The following is a 20,863-nucleotide window of genomic DNA, read 5'->3' as shown; positions in this document are numbered from 1 at the left end:
ATTGTACACCAGGCACTATGCTATCAATGGAAAACAAAAGTAATCTTATGTATGTGTGAGATACAGCAGAGGTCTTTGAAGGCATCTAAATTGTATTCACTAGGTAAAGAGCACAAAAGATTTTATAAAAGGGAATGATACATTCAAATCAGTATTTTCAGACTATAGTCAATTACATTTCAATAAAACTGGGGGGAAAATACCATAAAAATATTTTATTGCTGTATACTTTGGCCACCTCATGCGACGAGTTGCCTCACTGGAAAAGACTCTGATGCTGGGAAAGGTTGGGGGCGGGAGGAGAAGGGGACGACAGAGAATGAGATGGCTGGAAGGCATCACCGACTCTGTGGACATGAGTTTGAGTGAACTCCGGGAGTTGGTGATGGACAGGGAGGCCTGGCGTGCTGTGATTCATGGGGTCGCGGAGAGTCGGACACGACTGAGCGACTGAACTGAACTGAACTGAGCTCTGAGTATTGTTAGCTTATAGGCAAGGGCATCTGTTATGAAGTTACTAACACTACCTGAAGATAATCATTTCCCCAAACCCATTCTCAGTGTTACCATTCTTTTCAATCTCTTACTTCAGGGAGAAAACAGATGTCATCAGACAGAAATCCTTCAAGTTTTTCCCATCAAACCTAAAATCTTCATCTTTCCTGCCTTACAATGAGAAACACATTACCATAGTCTATCTCTTCACAGTGCATCAGAGCTTGGACACTCAGTGTGGGATTTTTCTGACCAGCAGCGTCTGCATTATTTGAGAACATACTAGGAATGCAGAATATCAGGCATCACACCAGACCAAATGAATCAGAATCTGCATCTTAACAAGATCCCCAGGTGATTCACAGGATGCACATTAAAGTTTAAAAAACATTACTACTGACAGCAGCCAATGCTCTCCCAGTTTCTCAGAATCTGAATACTACGAATTCTCCATTCTCTCTCCTCTATGACCTCTAAAAGAAAAAGCCCCACACTGTTTTTCCCAATACAACTTTCTCAAAAAAGTTTTCCACACTCTGGTCTCCATTTCCTCCGGTTACTCCTCAACCCATTCAAATCTGGTCCTCAAACCACTCCACACAGCTCTCATTAAGATCAATGATCTTGAGAATGTTGCTAAATCCAAAGGACATCTTTGAGTCTTCACCATACTTGACCTCTCACCCGTATTCAACACAACTGTCCTTTCTCTCCTTTAATCACTCTCTTTCTTGTGTTGACATGTGCACTAATGATGTAAAAGCAATGGTGGATAAAACTGCTGGTGCTTTAGCATGAATCAAGGCAGCAGCATTAAACTGTACCATTGGTAATCGTTTTGCATTTTCACTGCCAAGCTATAGCATGAAAAAAAAGGTCAATTTCACTACTTTGATAAAGCAAATATATATATATATACACACATATATTTTACTAAACCTCAAGCCTTTTTTAATTAAAAAAAAATTTACAACATTGTGTTGGTTTCTGCCACACAATCTCACACCTTTTAATTCGTCTTTTTTAAATATCCTACTTAAACAAATGGGAAGTAAGCATAAAGCACTTCTGCATGCTCAAGAAAGATGGTTGTGTCAAGGAAATGTAGTTTACAACTGCTGGAGAGTTGAACTAGCCACTTGTTTCATGCAACATCATTTTCACCTGAAAGAACTTTAGACAAATTGTGGTTACTCAGACTTGGATATCTAGCAAACATTTTCTCAAAAATTAACCAAGCAAGCATTCCACCTCAAGGAAAAACAACTGACAGTATTTGCTGCCAATGATAACATTTGAGCTTTCAAGCAAAAATTACAACTTTGAAAACCTTGCTCCTGCCACCATGAGCTTGACAGCATCCCATTATTTGAGTACTTTTCTGATTAAGTACTTATAATAATAAATATGAGTTTGTGACAGTGTAGAATGGCATATGGCAACATTAGGAATATCTGTATAACTCAGCAGATCAATATTTTTCACATGACCAGTGCAAGATCTTTTAAACTTACACATGGGTTTAAAAAAAAAAACAAAACCCATTCAGAGTACCAAACAGGCCAAGAGATTTTAATCTACAAGAGTACAAGTTCATTGACATGATTTCAGAATCCGTATTATAATTAACTCTTAAGAAACTATTACTTTGCCCACTTTGGGTATGATATCAAAGGAGACTATACATATGTATATGTAATTATATAATTATGCAAAGACATCATTACAACAGTCCTCCCTTTCCCAGCTACATCTATTGGAAGATGATAATTTTTTTCATATATTGCAATCAAAACAACATAATGCAACACAATAAATGCAAAGCAGATATGAGAATCTAGCCAAATCCAAATTCATGATCTCCACCCCTCAAAAACATGGTCCTCCTGGGAATTTCTTGGTGGTCCAGTGGTTAGGACTTAATGCTTTCACTGCAGGGGTCCGGTTTCAATCTCTGGTTGGAGAACTAAGACCCCACAAGTCATGTGGTGTGGCCAAAAAAAAAAACAAAACATGGTCCTCTTTTGATTTTCTCTCTCACTGAAAGGCATCATCATCCATTGTAATCTGAATTATCCATGGTACTGTCTTCTTTCTCACTCTCATATCCAATCATTCAACTATTTGACTATTCTACCTCCAAAATCTAAGTATATAAGCATTTATTCTGTCCTCATCACCCATTTATTATCCATAGAGCAGAAAAAAATAGTATTTTTAAAAGACACATTTAATCCCATCACTCACTCTTTTACATCACTGCTCTTAAGAAAAAACCAAAAGCATACACAAGATTCCATCTGATCTTGCCCCAACTTTCAACACAGTTCTCCAGAGACCTTTCCATGCCCAGTCATACCTTTCTCCAAATTCCTCAACCACGACATGCTCATCCCACCTCAAAATTCTTCACATGTTGCCTTCCCTTTAAACACCCTTCTATCCCACCACCTTATACTTCATCCTTTAAATTCTTACTCATCCTTCTTATCTCTAAGAAAAACCACTTTCTCAAAGACCACTCTGACTACCCCTACTCCCCCAGGTCATGCCCCTGCTACCTGCTGTCACAGCACTCTGAACTTTTCCTTCATTGTACTTATCAAAGCTCGTAACCACAATTTTATTTCTATAATTACTTAATATGTGTTCCTTATTAGACTACTAGGCACCATAACAGCAGAGATTGTTATCTGCTTTGGTCATAATATTTTTTAACAATAAAAAGTAGGAAGATACACACAATGGAGTATTATTCAGCCATTAAAAAGAATACATTTGAATCAGTTCTAATGAGGGGGATGAAACTGGAGCCTATTATACAGAGTGAAGTAAGCCAGAAAGAAAAACACCAATACAGTATACTAACGCATATATATGGAATTTAGAAAGATGCAAATGATAACCCTGTATACGAGACAGCAAAAGAGACACAGATGTATAGAACAGTCTTTGGGACTCTGTGGGAGAGGGTGAGGGTGGGATGATTTGGGAGAATGGCATTGAAACACGTATGTTGTCATATGTGAAACGAATCACTAGTTCAGGGTTGATGTATGTTATAGGATGCTCGGGGCTGGCGTGCGGGGATGACCCAGAGGGAGGATAAAGGGAGGAAGGAGGTGGGAGGGGGGTTCAGGAGGGGGAACTTATGTAAACCTGGGGCGAATTCATGTCAATGTATGGCAAAACCAACCAATATAATATTGTAAAATAATTTGCCTCCAATAAAAAATTAATTACTTAAAAAAATAAATAAATAAAAATAAAAAAGGCAAAAAAAAAAAGTAGGAAGACAATTTAAAAGATTAAAAGACTTATCACTATTGTAGGTATTTTAAAATAGTTTTTACTGTACATACACAATAGGAGGCTTTTACCACTGTATTCAGTATTGGAATCCAAACTTGAGGCAGTCGTTCTTGGGATATCCTCTGGGAGGATACACCAGGAAAATGATTAATGGTGGTTGCCTCTGGAGAGGAGAACTGGTCACCCAGGAGACAGGAAAGGGAGAGACTTACACTTTACTGTACATCCTTCTGTGTCTTCATAATTAAGTAAAATGATTATTTTTAAAATATGAGCTTTCTGGTGACTAAAAGCACTATCCCTAATATTCCATTTACTAGATCTTCTGGGGAGATGTTAGATTCTTCCCAAGACATAAATCATATTATTTGAAGATTTAGTAGCAGGAGTTACAACTGCCCAGGATTTATCTACTTTTAAGAATATGTACAATGATCACCTGTTTTGATGTGAATGCAAAACTACTCATTTATAACTCATTAAATTTATCTCAAATATATAACTTATATTAAATTTAACTCACTAATGTATCACAGATGAAAGCAAAAACTAACTCTGAACTTGAATTTTAGTTTCTAGAGCATTACCTTGTTAATGTATATCCCTTAACTTCAAAAAGACTGTCAGGGGGTTTCTCTTGTGCTGCAGTGATCTAAAGAATCCATCTGAGACACGGGTTGAATCCCTGGTCAGGAAAGATCCCAAATGACTCAGACCAACTAAGCCCACGCGCCACAACTACTGAGCTCTGGAGCCTGTGCGGCAACCACTGAAGTCCAAGTGCCTAGAGCCTGTGCTCCATAACAAGAGAAACCACGGCAATGAGAAGCTTGCACAACACACCGAAGAGGAGCCCCTGCTCATCACAATTGGAGAAATGCCTGCAGAGCAACGAAGACCCAGCACAGCAAAAAATTAATTAAAAAAATAAAAAGTCAGAATGGGTACAAAAAATGGATAGCCATGTACAATATTAAGTTAAAGAAAAAGAAACACTTAACTGTTATGTGAAAAGCACTGTTAGGCATCTCACTTGTATTATCACACTTAATCTCCATGAAAACCTATACCCGTGTCTATCTCATTCCAAAGGCCATTATTTTTACTACACCATATGCCTTTCCTGACTAAACAAACATATAACTACTAATAAAAGCTAATCAGACATAAACCTATCTGAACATATAGGCATCTTTTGCTTTACTTGACATAACTAAAAAGACTACCTGCTATTCTCTTATGAAATTAAGTTAAAAGGGATATTTTCACCCATATTTAAAATGTGCACATCATCCTGCTTTTCCCGTCTTGTTGACTGTTTCAAAGAATTTTTAAAGGTTCTTCAAAACCCACCAGTTTCATGAAATAAAGTCTCCAAATAAAATTCAACATTAGATATTTAATGACATTAAATTAGCTCTCTTTATTCAAAAGAATTTTTCACATTCTTCCCTTTATTCCTCACAAGGAGCGAACCAGATATGAGATTACTGTCATTTTTACAGAGGAAGAAAGTAAAGCTCTCAAGGGGTAAACTTCATTTAGCAAACCAAGAATCTGAACCCAGGTCTCTGACGACACACAGCCATTCTTTCTACCTCACCAATGTGCATCTCTGTTTTAAAGAAACTAAAGACAATTTTCCTTCTGACAACAAAATCTGGCTGCTGCACAAAGAAAGCAAGCTAAAGGTTTAAGAAACAACTGTCATAAATTTAATGAAATGTCTACTTTTGATAGACAAACTACTGATATGCTAAATAACTGAACCATTCCAATTTGAAATTCTCTTATACCTACACTTAGTAAATAAAAAATATAAATTGCATCTGATTTCGATTTCATCCACATTGTATCAAATATGACTAAAGTCTGGAAAGGATAATGAAAAGAATAACAATTATATTAGGACGGTAGGATTTCACATTGATGAGTTTGACATTTTAACAACTTCCTTTAAAACTGTTTCAATATAAAGACACTTATTAAAAATATCATTACAAATACCTCTACTACTACCTGTTAGTACTTAATGGAGGATATGACAGTTGATGTGACTGGTATGTACGACTTTTTAAAATACCAAAAGTAATTCTCAGGTTAATGAAAACCCTCTAATGAAAGCTATGAATGCTCAAAACTCTAATTCACTGTTCAGTGATTCTGACCAAAACAAGTGTTAACAGAGGGGCTAAATTATTATGTTCTCAAAGTTTGCCAATAACAATAACCACTTGAAATAAACGAGTCACAGACTGCGATTTGGAAACTTTGTTCATAAGGATTTTTATCTTAATAGTACTGCCTCAATGGGACTGACAACTAAGATTATTAATTATTCATTTATTAATTCATCTCATTAATGATTCATTCAAAAATGAAGATGATCAAAAATACATCAATTTAGTAATACAGCCTTATTCCCACCTTAAAGAAATTAAGATAATTATACCAAATTTTGTCAACATCTCAAACATTTTCTACTAATTACTTCAAAATGGCATTAAAACCAATATAGAAGCATCTGAGTTTTCATTTACTTATCACCAGAATTTAAAGTTATAAATATAAAATAAATAAAAAACAAACGGGTCCAGCATTTAGAAGAATGGTTAATCTAACTGGTCAAGTATCACATAAGAGGAAAAACAACGCATTAATGGCCAATCTAGTAATGATTCCTTTACATTTTTGCACAAATTCTACACAATCCTCTAAATAAAACTGCTTAAACTCTCAAATCTCAATCTGCTTCTACTAATCCAAAAACTATGCCATGTGGTTAACATTCAATTTATACCCTCTCCAAACTGAAATTTACAAAGCTATGATTTGCTTTAACAAAAGTACAGGAAATACCCTGACAGTCTAGTGGTTAGGACTCAGTGCTTTCACTGCAGTGGCCTGGGTTCAATCCCTGGTTGGGGAACTAAGATCCAGAAAGCTGCACAGTGCCACCAAAAAAACAAAAAACAAACAAAAATCCCAAAACAACAATGCCAAAAAAAAACCCAGTGTCCTAAAACTACTAATGAAGAAAGGGCAGTTGGAAATGTATTCATTATTATCTGTATTTTCATATCAATTTCAAGTCAATTTCTTGATACAGAATAAAGAAGCATTTGCATTTTCTCAGTTCATGACATGTTCTGAAAATGAATCAGTCAGGTTACGGGGTAGAATTAGCATTCTCCACTAATTCCTATTCAATCAACAAACATGTATTTGTGTCATCACAATTATCGTTACTGGAGTTAGTTTACCTACAAATTTTTATTTCTTAGAAGATTGTAAATGCAAAACTACAAAAACTTTTCAAAAGATAAGTTTTAAAATTCACTAAAGAAACTGGAGCCTATTATACAGACTGCAGTAAGCCAGAAAGAAAACCAACAATACGGTATACTAACGCATATATATGGAATTTAGAAAGATGGAAAGGATAACCCTGTATGCGAGACAGCAAGATACACAGATATATAGAACAGTCTTTGGACTCTGTGGGAGAGGGCAAGGGTGGGATGATTTGGGAGAATGGCATTGAAACATGTATATTATCATATGTGAAACAAATCGCCAGTCCAGGTTCGATGCATGATACAGGGTGCTCGGGGCTGGTGCACTGGGATGACCCAGAGGGATGGGATGGGGAGGGAGGAGGGAGGGGGGTTCAGGATGGGGAACACAGGTACACCTGTGGCAGACTCATGTCAGTGTATGGCAAAACCAATACAATATTGTAAAGTAATTAGCCTCCAATTAAAATAAATAAATTTATATTAAAAAAAACTCACTAAAGAAAAATTCCATACAAACTCAAATCAGCAGATGGTTGAAAACATGTTACGTACATGTTACTAAAGCACCCCCAAAGGAAGATGACGAAGGGTTGTACTTACATTTCAAAACAACGATCCACGTTGTCAGACATCAAAAGCAGCATGCATAGCTGTTCCAAGGCTATTAGTTGCATGTCCCTTTCATCTCCTTGTCCCATCTGCAGCCATTCCAGCAATGTATCTGGGTCCACATCTGCCATTGTTTTTTAGGCTTCTTTGCTTAAATTTAAAAAGCAAAGGCAAAAAGTCCTTTAAATGTCCAGGACTGAACAGCGGGGGTTTAATTTTTTTTTTTTTTCTTTTACATCAGCTAGAGCCAGATTTTCTTGGTGTCCTAGGAATTAGAAAAGACTCTTAAGTATGTTTGGATAGTGTACTTAACCGTAGTTTTCCAACTTTCCTTATTCCTCGGGTTTAACTTCATACATTGTACTAAATAAAAACCAGTTTCGCACAAGAGTATAAGCTGATTAGGCTGCTGCTTAAACTGGAAACCAGAGCCGTCTTTGTCAAAGACAGTCAAACAAGCTTCGGATCCGACTATTGCTATCACGAACGTGTTTGCCAAAAGGCAAACACCACCTTACTGAGGGTTTTTTTTTTCCAGAAAACTTCTTTCCCCATCCGTCACCCAAAGCTGATCTGCTAAGGATTAGATTCAGTATTTTAAGGAAACTTAGCACTTTGATCCAATTCCCCTCCAAATCAAATCTCTACTTTAAAATTACCTTCAATTTCTTAAATTCTGCTGATTTAATTTACTGTTATCCTGAAAATGTCCAAATACAAACGATATATAAGATCTATCTATGATTTGATTAGGAATTTTGGCAGTAGCAGCAACTGTTCTTAAAAGTTTAAAAGAAATGCTACAAGTAAGTGCAATGGACTAACACGTTACAGATCAGAACACAGGCCAACCTGCGGTCCTCTTTCCCCATCCCCACCGAATGGGGCAGTTGGTTAAAAACAACAGCAGCAGCAACAACAGAGAAGCAGCCCCAACAGGCAAGTCAATACAAAAACTCATAAGCACTCGGACGAGGGGACAGCGTTGGGTCCCCTGTAACCCAGCTGCAGGTGCAAAAATCCAGCGGCAGGTTCCGGTGGGCACCCAACGGCGGCGATATGCAAGGGTGACCCAAAACTCAGGGCCCAGCCGACCCGGCGCCGGGAGACGCAGGCACCGCGCTCCGGTTTTCCCGAACCAAACCCGGCTAAGTTAGCTACCTGTGTCGAGGGTAAGTTTTGGAGGTGGAGCTGCGAGCCTCTCTACCCGAGAGGAGGAGGCCGGAGCAGGCAGGGCGATGGGTCTCCCGGGAGCGGCGCCCGGAACTCCGAGGCCCGGCGGGACGTCCCTGGCCCCGTCGGGCGACGATCCTTTCTCAAGGACAAGGCGGGCCAGCCACGGGCTCGGGCTTAGACAAGCCGGGGCCCGCCGTGGGCAGGGTCGGGGGAGGGAAACAAAGGGGCCAAGCGGGTGAGTCGGCGGCAGCCCGCCGACCTCACCAGGGGCTGGGGTCTCGCTCCCGGGCTACCGCCCGGCATCCCTGATCCCGGAACCAGGCCTGACCCTTCCGACCGCTGAAGGCGCTCCTGCGGCCCCTTTCCTCAAGCTCTTACCCAGGCCTGTCGTCTCAAACCGCTCCGGTCCAGCTCCAAGCAGGCCGCGGGCTGAGCCAGGCCCGGCCGCGGCCCTCGAGTGCCCAGGAAGCCGCAGGCCGCGCAGGTCGAGCCGGGCTGGCGGCACAGGAAAAGCCGCGCCTTGTCCCTCCCCTTCCTCCGCGGGGACCGGGTGACAGGGAAGCCAGAGGTTCCCCAGGCCGGCGGCAGCCAGCTCACGTCCCGTCCCCGGCACGCGGCTCCTCAGGCCCTGCAGCTTAGAGGCCCGCGCCGTGCTGCCGGCGGCGGCGGCGGCGGGGGGAGGCCGCGTCCATCGCTATCCGGGAGGGGGAAGGGAGGAGGGTCGGGGGAGAGCCGGGCAGGGAAGCTGCGGAGGGCAGCAGCGCGCCGCGGAGGCGGAGCAAAGGGGCTCCGCCGGCTGCGACCCCGCCGGCCGCCACGTGGGGCGCTGTGGAGACCCGTCGACCCGAGGCGCGGGGTCGCAGAGCGCTGGGGCGCGGAGCTACCGGTCGCTTCGTCGCCGCTACCGAGGGTCACCGGCTCCCTCGGCCTCGTCAGCTGTCGCTTTCCTATCGTACGCTCTGCGCCTTCCCGTTTCGTGGTCAATTCAAGCGCGCTCCCAACACCGCGCACACACGGGCGCACGCACGCTCGGCGTGTTTTGCAAAGTGTGTACACACTTGGCGTGCTGCTGCTGAAAGCCCCCACGCTGCACGTCAAAGCTGCGGCCCAACCTGTCCTGGCCCGGCCTCCCGCCTCTGCGGCCGGGCCTCCGGCCCGAGCTTCTCCTCCTCCTCGCTGGTCACCCCTCCTCGCGCACGGAAGTGCGTCGCGGGAAGAAAAGCGCCACCCTTCGGTCCTGGGAGGCAAACTGCCCGGCGGTTCAGAAAGAAAACCTTGCACCGCAACCCTGGGAGGTAAATTCTGTCGAGTATCCTCTCCACTGTACAGACGGGAGAGCTGAGGTTCCAAAAGGTTTGAATTCAGGCCCGGTGGCGTTCCCAGGAAGCAGCAGTACCTCGAGTGTGCTTTCGACTTTTTCTATGGGTTGTGATCTTAAGTATGTCCATATTTATTCCCTTTGAACGTTTTATTTCACACGCGTTGAAAACAAGATATGCCTGCTTATGAGACGCGCTTGGAAACAGTTGAGACATAATTAGTTGGAAATGTGAATATAGCTTTCTTTTTTTTTAATCAAGAAATGAATCCCTTGGTTTGTGAGATGAGTAAACCCATGCCCCATACATCCACTGTATTTAAAAAATAAAAATGAGTGTTAGTGTTTGAGGCGTGTTCCTTTAAGCAGAGGAGCTGCTGCATATCTTTGAAGAACTAGTATTTTGTAAATTACACATTTGCACCTCGAATATCTGTAGATACATGTCCCACTGTAGCAGGTGAGGTTCCTAGGTCTCCTGCTCATAGGTCAAATTAAGAGATAAGAGTTGAGGATTCCACTATCTTTTCCCGACATAAGAAGAATTATTTGTGAGCTATGAATGTGACTTGGAGCTGCCAGGAAAATCTTCAAGGAGGAAGTGGCATTTATTTTGGACCTTGACGAGATGGGTAGAATGTGAACACTGCAAGGGAGAAGGAAGAATAAAGCAAAACCTGATTAGTTCTGAAACAAAGGGAAGAGGACCTGTGCCTCAAGCAAAAAGCAGTGTTAAGCAATGATGGAGAAAATAGGAACTAAAGTCAGCAGGGACTTAAATGTGTGGGATACAGAATTTATGCTGAAGTAAAGTATCAAGTTCTGGACTAGAACATTGATTAGAAAAGTTCTAAAGAGTCTTACAAAGGTGTATAGGGCAAGAGTGTCCATAATAGCTAATAGGAACTACCTGGACAAGGAGATTAACTGGGAGATTGGAAAAATCCTCCAGTAGTGGAGAGAGAAAGGGCCTAGTTTTTGACAATAGGAAGACAGTTCGGATGGAGAAGAAATAAATCTTAAAAATGTTTTATACATGCAAATGTTTTATAAATGCCCCTATACATGCACAGCTGTCAAAAGTACTACACGGCCTAGTACATTTCTGACAATGAATGTATGTCAATATATTATTATTACTCAAATTCCATAGTTTACTTTAGAGTTCACTTTTAGTGTTGTATATACTCTGTGGGATTAAACAAACATATCTTGACATATCCGCCATTATAATGTACAGAATATTTTCACTGCCCTAAAAATCACCTGTGCTCTACCTATTCATCCCACTCTCACCTAGCCCCTGACAACCACTAATCTTTTCACTGAGTCTATTGTTTTACCTTATTCAGAATGTTGCATAGTTGAAATCATATAATATATAGCCTTTTCATATTGTTTTCTTTCATTTAATAATATGCATGTAAGATTCTCTTCATGGCTTAATAACTCATTTTTTTGTTTGCTTGTTTTTAGGGCCAAATAATATTCTGTTGTCTAGAAGTACCAGAGTCTATTCATCCACCTACTGAAGAACATCTTGGATATTTCCAAGTTTTGGCAATAAAAGTACTGCTATAAAGACTCAGGTGCAAGTTTTTACATGGACAGAAGTGTTCAACTTATTTGGATAAATACTAAGGACCACAGTTTCTGGATTGTATGGTAAGAATGTTCTTTTTTCCTTCCATTTTTATTGAGATATAATTAACATAATGCACTGTGTAATCTTAAGGAATACAACATAATTATTTGACTTACATATGTCATGAAATGGTTACCACAATAGGTTTGGTGAACCTATCCATCATCTCATATAGATAACACATTACAGATGAAAAAATACTTTTTCCTTGTGATGAGAAAGAACTCTTAGGATTTAGTCTGTTAGCAGCTTTCATTTATAATGTTCAGCACTGTTAATTATTATTCAGTTCAGTTCAGTTCAGTCGCTCAGTCGTGTCTGACTCTTTGCGACCCCATGAATCATAGCATGCCAGGCCTCCCTGTCCATCACTAACTCCTAGAGTTCACTCAAACTCATGTCCATCGAGTCGGTGATGCCATCCAGCCATCTCATTCTCTGTCGTCCCCGTCTCCTCCCACCCTCAATCCCTCCTACCATCAGACTCTTTTCCAGTGAGTCAACTCGTCACATGAGGTGGCCAAAGTATTGGAGTTTCAGCTTTAGCGTCAGTCCTTCCAATGAACACCCACGATTGATCTCCTTTAGAATGGACTGGTTGGATCTCCTTGCAGTCCAAGGGACTCTCAGGAGTCTTCTCCAACACCACAGTTCAAAAGCATCAATTCTTCAGCGATCAACTTTCTTCACAGTCCAACTCTCACATCCATACATGACCACGGGAAAAACCATAGCCTTGACTAGACGAACTTTGCTTGGCAAAGTAATGTCTCTGCTTTTTAATATGCTATCTAGGTTGGTCATAACTTTCCTTCCAAGGAGTAAGCATCTTTTAATTTCCTGGCTGCAATCAGCATCTGCAGTGATTTTGGAGCCCAAAAAAATAAAAGTCTGACACTGCTTCCACTGTTTCCCAATCTATTTCCTGTGAAGTGATGGGACCAGATGCCGTGATCTTTGTTTTCTGAATGTTGAGCTTCAACCCAAACTTTTCACTCTCCTCTTTCACTTTCATCAAGAGGCCTTTGAGTTCCTCTTCACTTTCTGCCATAAGGGTGGTGTCATCTGCATATCTGAGGTTATTAATTATTACTATGTTATAAATTACATTCCTGGTACATATTTTTCTTATAACTAGAAATTTGTACCTTTTGACTCAGTTCAGTTCAGTCGCTCAGTCGTGTCCGACTCTTTGCGACCCCATGAATCACAGCATGCCAGGCCTCCCTGTCCATCACCAACTCCCGGAGTTCACTCAAACTCATGTCCATCGAGTCAGTGATGCCATCCAGCCATCTCATTCTCTGTCGTCCCCATCTCCTTGCACCCCCAATCCCGCCCAGCATCAGACTCTTTTCCAGTGAGTCAACTACCTTCATCTAATTCTTTCTCCCTCCTGCAAGAATATGTTTACTTTGTAAGAAACTGCTCAACTGCCTTCCAAAGTAGCTGTACCATTTGCTTTTTTTTTTGTTTTGATACTGCCACGCATTTTGTGGGCTCTTAGTTCCCTGACCAAGGATCAAGAGCACCTAATCCTAACCACTGGACCACCAAGGTATTTCCCTCATTTTGCATTTCCATATGCAGTAAAAGTTGCTATTGCTCCACAGTCCCTTCAGCATTTGTTGTTGTCAGTGTTTTGGATTTTGCCCACCATCTTAACAGATGTATAATGGTATATTATTTTAATTTTCAATTCCCTGCTGACATGATATGAAACATTTTTTTTCATATACTTATGAAAGTATATTTTTCTTTTAATCTTTTCATATAGTCATTTGCCATCTGTTTATCTTTTTCAGTGAGGTGTCATTCGGATCTGTTGCCCATTTTTTAAGCCGATTGTTCATCTTACTGTTGAATTGTAAGAGTTCTTTGTATATTTCGATAATAGTATTTATCAGATGTGTCTTTGTGAATGTTTTCTTTACCTGGGGAACTTTTAAAATGTCAGATGCTCAGGCCATTTCTCAGGCCAGTTCAGTCAGTGTCTCTGAACATAGAATCTGGACATCAGTATTTTTTGAAGTGATTCAAATGTATAGCCAAGGCTCAAGGCTGAGAACCACTGGCCTAAGTCAATACAACAACAATAATATTTAAATATAATTATTATAATACTTATTATTATTGCAGCTAGATTTTATTAGGTACTTATCACACACTAACACCCTTCTAAATGTATTACAAATATTAATTCCCTATGGACATCAGCTACTTTGACATGCTGTGTGTGTTACTTTAGCCTCTCTGAGCTTTGTTTTCCTAATCTATAAGATTAAGATGATAATAGAAACTAACCCCACATAGAATAATAATATTAAACAAGATAATGCATAAAAATGCCTACCACTATTAAATAAACACTCAAAAGTGCCTGCTATTAATAATATTACATTATTAGTTCAGCTGTCTGGTGTTGCATCCTAGGTCTGCTCCCTCTTCCATAGGACAGGTCACCAAACAAAGACAACAGTCATGATTCCCACACCCTCTCTTCTCCCAGAAAAATAAGTCTAGTTCCTGCAATGGCTTTACCCTCCTTGGTCATGTTCTAATGTCTCCTGACATACTTTAATTAAGAACTCCTAAGCCTGAAACTGTGCTTTAAAGGTGGTCAGACCAGGACAAAGGAATGCCATCTTCCATTGCATTGGGTTCAGAGAGTGACAGTCACATCACTCTTTTGGCTCATACAGAATTTGCTGAACTAAAGTCCTTCCTTCTTGCTCCCTGAACTGCCAAGCCAACTTTCCTTCAGTCTTTTAATTTAGCAGTTGATATTTTTGTCCTTAATGTTTAGACTTACTAAATTTTGTCTTGTTGGTTGTATCAATACTGCATCCTATGGCAATCTCTTTGAATCCTGACTGGGTAGTGAAAGGTATCAGCTATCCCCCCAGATTCTTTGTTAGTAGTCAATTAGATAAAGGTGTTGGACAGAATATGGCCAAAACAAAAGCTCTGATGAATGACAAACCTTTTACCAAGCAGTTATTTATCCATTAAATAGCATTCTCATGGTGTAGTTGTTCAGGTAACAGCTTTACCTAACAGTATTTATAACCCGACTCACTTACTTCCTCCTTGATGATAGGAATTTTAATGTACTTTTGTTTAAAAACTCACAATGCTAAGAAAATGAAAACCAAAATTGAGTCTTATAATACAGAATGAACATATTTATATCCAAAATTTTGGAGGAAATATTGTCAATTGCCTTCTTGAAACTCACTTATTTCAACTATGGCATCCTAGTAACATTTGGGGAAGTTGGGTAACTCCATATATGTAGGAACTCTCTTTTTTGTGTGTGTCTAAAAAAAAAGCAGAGACGTTACTTTGCCAACAAAGGTCCATCTAGTCAAGGCTATGGTTTTTCCTGTGGTCATGTATGGATGTGAGAGTTGGACGGTGAAGAAAGCTGATCGCCAAAGACTTGATGCTTTTGAACTGTGGTGCTGGAGAAGACTCTTGAGAGTCCCTTGGACTGCAAGGAGATCCAACCAGTCCATTCTAAAGGAGATCAATTGTGGGTGTTCATTGGAAGGGTTGATGCTAAAGCTGAAACTCCAATACTTTGGCCACCTCATGCGACGAGTTGACTCACTGGAAAAGAGTCTGATGCTGGGCGGGATTGGGGGCAGAAGAAGAAGGGGACGATAGAGAATGAGATGGCTGGATGGCATCACCGACTCGATGGACATGAGTTTGAGTGAACTCCGGGAGTTGGTGATGGACAGGGAGGCCTGGCGTGCTGCGGTTCATGGGGTTGCAAAGAGTCGGACACGACTGAGGGACTGAACTGAACCTTCCCCTTTGGTAACCATAAGTTTGTTTTCTACATCAGTGACTTTATTTCTGTTTTATAGATTAGTTTGTTTGTAGCATTATTTCTATTGCATATATGTATGATATCATATTTATCTTTCTGTCTTACTTAGTATGATAATCTCTCGGTCTGTCTGTGTTGTTGCAAATGGCATTCTTTCGTTCTTTTCTACGCCTGAGGTATACTCCATTGTACCTATGAACTACATCTTCTTCATCCATTCATCTGTCAATGGACATTTAGATTGTTTCCGTGTCTAAACAAGGTCTGTTGGGAATTCCTTGGTGGTCCAGTGGTTAGGCCTCTGAGCTTCCACTGCTGGGGACCGGGATTGGATCCCTGCTCAGGAAAATAAGATCCTGCAAGCCATGCAGTGTGGCAAAAAAAAAAAATTAAAAACAAAACCAAACTCTGATTTTGATAGAGAGTATGCTGAGTATGTACATCAGTTTGAGAAGTATTGCCATTTTAATAGCGTTTTCCAACTCATAAACATGAAATATCTTTCATTTATTTAGTTCATCTTTAATCTTTCAGTAATATTTTATAGCTTTAAGTGTACATGTTTTGTACTTACTTTAAGTCATGGAGATGTTTTTATGTGTATTCTGTTTTTGTTGAGTGAATATCCTTCTGGTCTAGTTGGTTTGTAGTATTTTTTTTTAATAGTATTTTTCAAGTCTTCTATTTCCTTATTAATCAATTGTTTGGTTGTTCTAGTCATCATTGAAAGTGAAGTCTTCAACTATTATTGTTGAATTGTCTGTGTCTCCCATCAGTTTTATTAGTTTTTACTTCACGTATTTTAGGGATCTGCTGTTAGTTGCGTATATATTTATAGTTATGTCTTCCTGACAGATTGACCATTTTAACGTTTAACTATATCCTTCTTTGCCTTTTTGCCTCTAGTAACAGTTTTGTCTTAAAATCTTTTTTTGGGAGGGGCACTCGAGTTATGGGATCTTAGTTCCCTGCTGCTGCTGCTGCTAAGTCACTTCAGTCGTGTCCAACTCTGTGTGACCCCATAGACGGCAGTCCACCAGGCTCCCCCATCCCTGGGATTCTCCAGGCAAGAATACTGGTTCCCTGACCAGGGATCAAATCCAGGCTGTAGGCAATGAAAGCAGAATCTTAACCACTGGACTGCCAGGGAATTCCCTTAAAATCTCTTTTGTCTGATGTTAGTGTAGCCACTCCAGCTCACTTTGGGTTACTGTTTATATGGTATATATTTTTCCATTCTTTTCATGGCAATTTATTCGTATCTGAATCTAACTTATCTTTTTTCAGACAGCATATATAGTTGAAATTTTTTAATCCGTTCTGCAAATGTATACTTCTTGATTGGAGTGTTTAGTCTATTTACAATTAAGGAAATTATTGATAGCATAGTTTTTACATTGGCCATTTTGTTACTTGTTTATTGTGTGTTGTATGTATATTTCTCCATTACTGCTTTCTCTTTTGTTAAATAGTTATTTTCTGGTATATCATTTCCGTTCCTTTGTTGTATCTTTTTCTGTATATTTTTGAGTTGTTTTCTTAGTGGTTATGCTAGGGATTAGAGTTAATATCTTAACATAAAAATAATCGAGCTTGGATTAATAGCAACTGAATTTCAGTAGTATACAAAAATGTTATTCCATGTAGCTATTTCTTCTCTTCTCCAGTGTACTATTACTGGCATACAATTACATCTTTATACATCACATACCCATCAACTCACTTTTATAATCAGTACTTTATGCAGTTGTCTCTTAAATCAGGTGCAAGAATGAATTACAAACAAAAATACATTTATACTATCTTTTATGTTTACCTGTGTATTTACCTTTACTAGTGCTTTGTACATCATGTATTGCCTTTAAACTCTCATTAAATTCTTTTCAAAATATTCAGTTTACATATGCTACTTCCCTCAGATATTTTCCCATTTCAATAGTTTTTTTACACTGTAATTATCTAAAGTAATGTGGTTTAGTGGAAAGACTGAGTTTTGAATCAAGAGTCTTAGCATCTGCTAATGGTTTTCAGTCCATTGATTGATTTTGTAATCTGGATTAAACCATTTATTCTTTATCCAGGCTTCGATTCCCTTAACCTGAAAGTAGAGAGAATAGCATTTGGCCATATTTGACTGCTGACTTTAAATGTACCATTCTCCCTACTATAGGTCCTACCACAGATGACAGAAGTTCTCTTGTAATTCTAGTCTAGTACCTAATGAACAGAAAGGAGTTCAAAACCTTTATAATAACATTATAGACTAGTATTCCAACAGGAGGGAGAAAATGACTGAGAATAAATAAATTATGAAAACTGCTTCAGATGATTGATTGCTATTTGCAATATGCTTTGTAAAAAACAAATAAAATCCTTCAATTTGCAAATTGCTTCCTAGGTATATTTCTCTGAAGAAAATACAAATAATGAATACTCCCCAATATAGTGAATACCTGTTCCTCAGCCAATTTCATTTCAAAAATCCAGCCATAACCCAGCATAACCCTAACTCTGAGCTATTTGAAGTGAATTTGACGGGCGAGTAAGGGTAGGGGGACGGATTATGTCTGAGTCTTCAGTGCGTGCTAAGTCACTTCAGTACTGTCTGACTCTTTGCACCCCTGTGGACTGCATCCCACCAGACTCCTCTGTCCATGGGATTCTCTAGGCATGAATACTAGAGTGGGTTGCCATGCCCTCCTTCAGGGTATCTTCCCGACCCAGGGATCAAACTCATATCTCTTACGTCTCCTGCTTTGGCAGGTGGGTTCTTTACCACTAGCACCACCTGGGAAGCCCAAGTCTTGAGAATAGATTGAATATGTTTTCTTTGTCTCCTGTTTCCTGAGGTCTGTTCTTCCTATCAGTTTGTTTTGTTTTGTTTTTAGGGAAGAAAATAATCATATTCCCCTTGGACATAACAAGCCAGGGCCAGCATCACCACATTTGAAGTATAACCCATAAAATCTATTCTGGCCATTTTCTTTGCCTCCACTAAAAAATAATAACTGTGGTAAAATGAGATTTAAAATAATTCCTGTATATCTAGGGGCCACAGGTGAAATTCTTCATCACAGATATTTAAGCATTGAATTTTAGCAGGAGCACCAATTACACCTAGAACAATAGGGTAGTTATTGCTGATTCATCAAGCAGAAGGTGAGTTTTGCCTTTCGCTCATTTTGGAAACAAGTCCAAGTTTGGAAACAAGTCCAAGTTTGAAACACCTTCCACACTCAGGTTTTGTCAGGTTTTGTCAGTTAATGAGGTTCCAACCATGGTAATTTCTGAATATTAATGAAAGAGCAAGTCAAAGTAGATAATCTGGTTAGTGTGTCTTAGTGTGATTCAGACCTATTATACAAAGATACTTATTCTAAGGACCTTCCTTTATCCTCAGTCTTGAGGAGATGTAGCCAGATTGATTAGAATGTAATCTTGCTAACCATTGAATAATTTTCCATATGATTCTACCTTATCAAAGGGAAGCTAGCCTTTGCCTTTCTCTATTGCCCAATTTCAAAGCACACTCCTTGTAACCAATGAAAAAGAAATGTATTTTGCTATTCCTTGTTTTCTTTAGCTAAAGAACCCCATGTCCTTTCTTTAGTGGTCTGGAATCTTGTTAGCAAACAAAATTTGCATGTGGTTTTTATATTAGTGTTACTGCCACACTATGTACGTAGGAGATAGAAGACTAAAAATAACTAATGTAGCCTCAGCAAATGGACCGACCTGTATGTGCTGCATATTCCCACAGACATAAGGATCTAGGGAGGATAATATTTATTTTTAGAACAAATCACAATTGAAACCCTTATTCTCCTCTCACTTGGGTTTTTTCCCCCCTGTCTTCCCCCCTCACCTGAGAATGGCTATGTGCTGTGTGCTCAGTCACTTCAGTTGTATCTGACTCTTTGTAAACTATGGACTATAGCCTGCCAGGCTCCTCTGTCCATGGGATTTTTCCAGGGAAGAATACTGGAGTGGGTTGCCATGCCCTCCTCCAGGGGATCTTCCCGACCCAAGAATTAACCCATATTGAACCCATATCTTCGGTGTCTCCTGCATTGTGGGCATGTTCTTTACCCAGTTGAGACACTTGGGAAGCCCGAGAATGGCTATAGGGTTTTTTTAAGAGGCAACTTGCAGTCTCAAGAAACAAACCACAGAACCTTCTTTTTATAATGGTTTCTTCAGTCAAACACATTCTGTATTGTAAAAGTGATAAAATTAAGACAGAATTTTAGACAGTAGGACAATTACTTTTCCCTGATTGACTTACTTTGGTCAACTGAAAAAATGTTCCTGCCTCCTAGAGAGATTTACTTCTTATCGTGGACTAATAGAAACATGTTAAGGTTCTAAAGGAGATCAATCCTGGGTGTTCATTGGAAGGACTGGTGCTGAAGCTGAAACTCCAATACTTTGGCCACCTCATGTGTCGAGTTGACTCACTGGAAAAGAGTCTGATGCTAGGAAGAATTGGGGGTGGGAGGAGATGGGGACAACAGAGAATGAGATGGCTGGATGGCATCACTGACTCGATGGACATGAGATTGAGTGAACTCCGGGAGTTGGTGATGGACAGGGAGGCCTGGCATGCTGTGATTCATGGGGTCGCAAAGAGTCGGACACGACTGAGCGACTGAACTGAACTGAACTGAACTGAAGAGTGTTGATTCATTTACCCGGTCAAGTTCTTAAATTCTAAATCTTGAAAATAAGTTTATTTGTAGCTACAACTTATTATGTGTTCAGCTTTTCATTTCTTTAAGAAATAAGGACCAAGTTGATTAATATCCTCATCTGCTTCCAATTCTTCCTCATAGATTCTGCCGTGCTCCCCTGTCTCATGTTACACAACATTAGGGAGGCTGAAACATAATGTCAGCGACTTTTTAAAGGCAGTGGGTGATATTTACCCACTTAAGCAGCTGGCACTAACAGAGTGACTGGAGTCAAATGTAAACCATGGCATTTATCATTCCCAGTCAAATATATTGTGCAATGAGTAGCAGTGGGCACTGTGTGAAAGGTTGCCGCCCCAGCATTAGGATTAGTCAGCTTCTTGCCTTGAGGTGTGTGTGACCAAGATACTGGAGGTCGTTGGTGATAGAAAGGCAAGCTGGCCAATGATAGGAACCAAAAGGAGGGGAAACTCAGCTCTT

At 40.0% G+C, this 20,863-nt stretch overlaps 2 protein-coding genes across 12 annotated transcripts in view; one reads left to right on the top strand and one right to left on the bottom strand.

Annotated features, from left to right (window-relative positions):
• The window catches only part of HECTD1 (HECT domain E3 ubiquitin protein ligase 1), a 76,750-nt gene extending 67,296 nt beyond the window's left edge, over window positions 1-9,454 (bottom strand). For 10 of the 11 annotated variants that reach the window (XM_055418195.2, XM_055418193.2, XM_055418197.2 and 7 more), the window contains exons 1-2: window positions 9,270-9,454; window positions 7,707-7,980 (exon numbers count right to left, since the gene is read on the bottom strand). In XM_055418195.2, the coding sequence (XP_055274170.1) occupies window positions 7,707-7,846 (140 nt within the window). In that variant the 5' untranslated portion in view covers window positions 7,847-7,980; window positions 9,270-9,454. The remainder of the gene's footprint in view (window positions 1-7,706; window positions 7,981-9,269) is intronic. The other variant, XM_055418194.2, reaches the window with a different exon arrangement.
• LOC148774521 (uncharacterized) overlaps window positions 8,954-20,863 on the top strand; it is a 55,838-nt gene continuing 43,928 nt past the window's right edge. The window contains exons 1-3 of the mRNA XM_088829708.1: window positions 8,954-9,126; window positions 9,330-10,186; window positions 11,686-11,874. Of these exons, the coding sequence (XP_088685834.1) occupies window positions 8,954-9,126; window positions 9,330-10,186; window positions 11,686-11,741 (1,086 nt within the window). The 3' untranslated portion in view covers window positions 11,742-11,874. The remainder of the gene's footprint in view (window positions 9,127-9,329; window positions 10,187-11,685; window positions 11,875-20,863) is intronic.

Source organism: Moschus berezovskii, chromosome 21 (assembly GCF_049115385.1).
Source record: "Moschus berezovskii isolate FMDL1 chromosome 21, NW_MosBer_1.0, whole genome shotgun sequence".
NCBI lineage: Eukaryota > Metazoa > Chordata > Mammalia > Artiodactyla > Moschidae > Moschus > Moschus berezovskii.
This window is presented reverse-complemented; position numbering and strand designations above follow the sequence as displayed.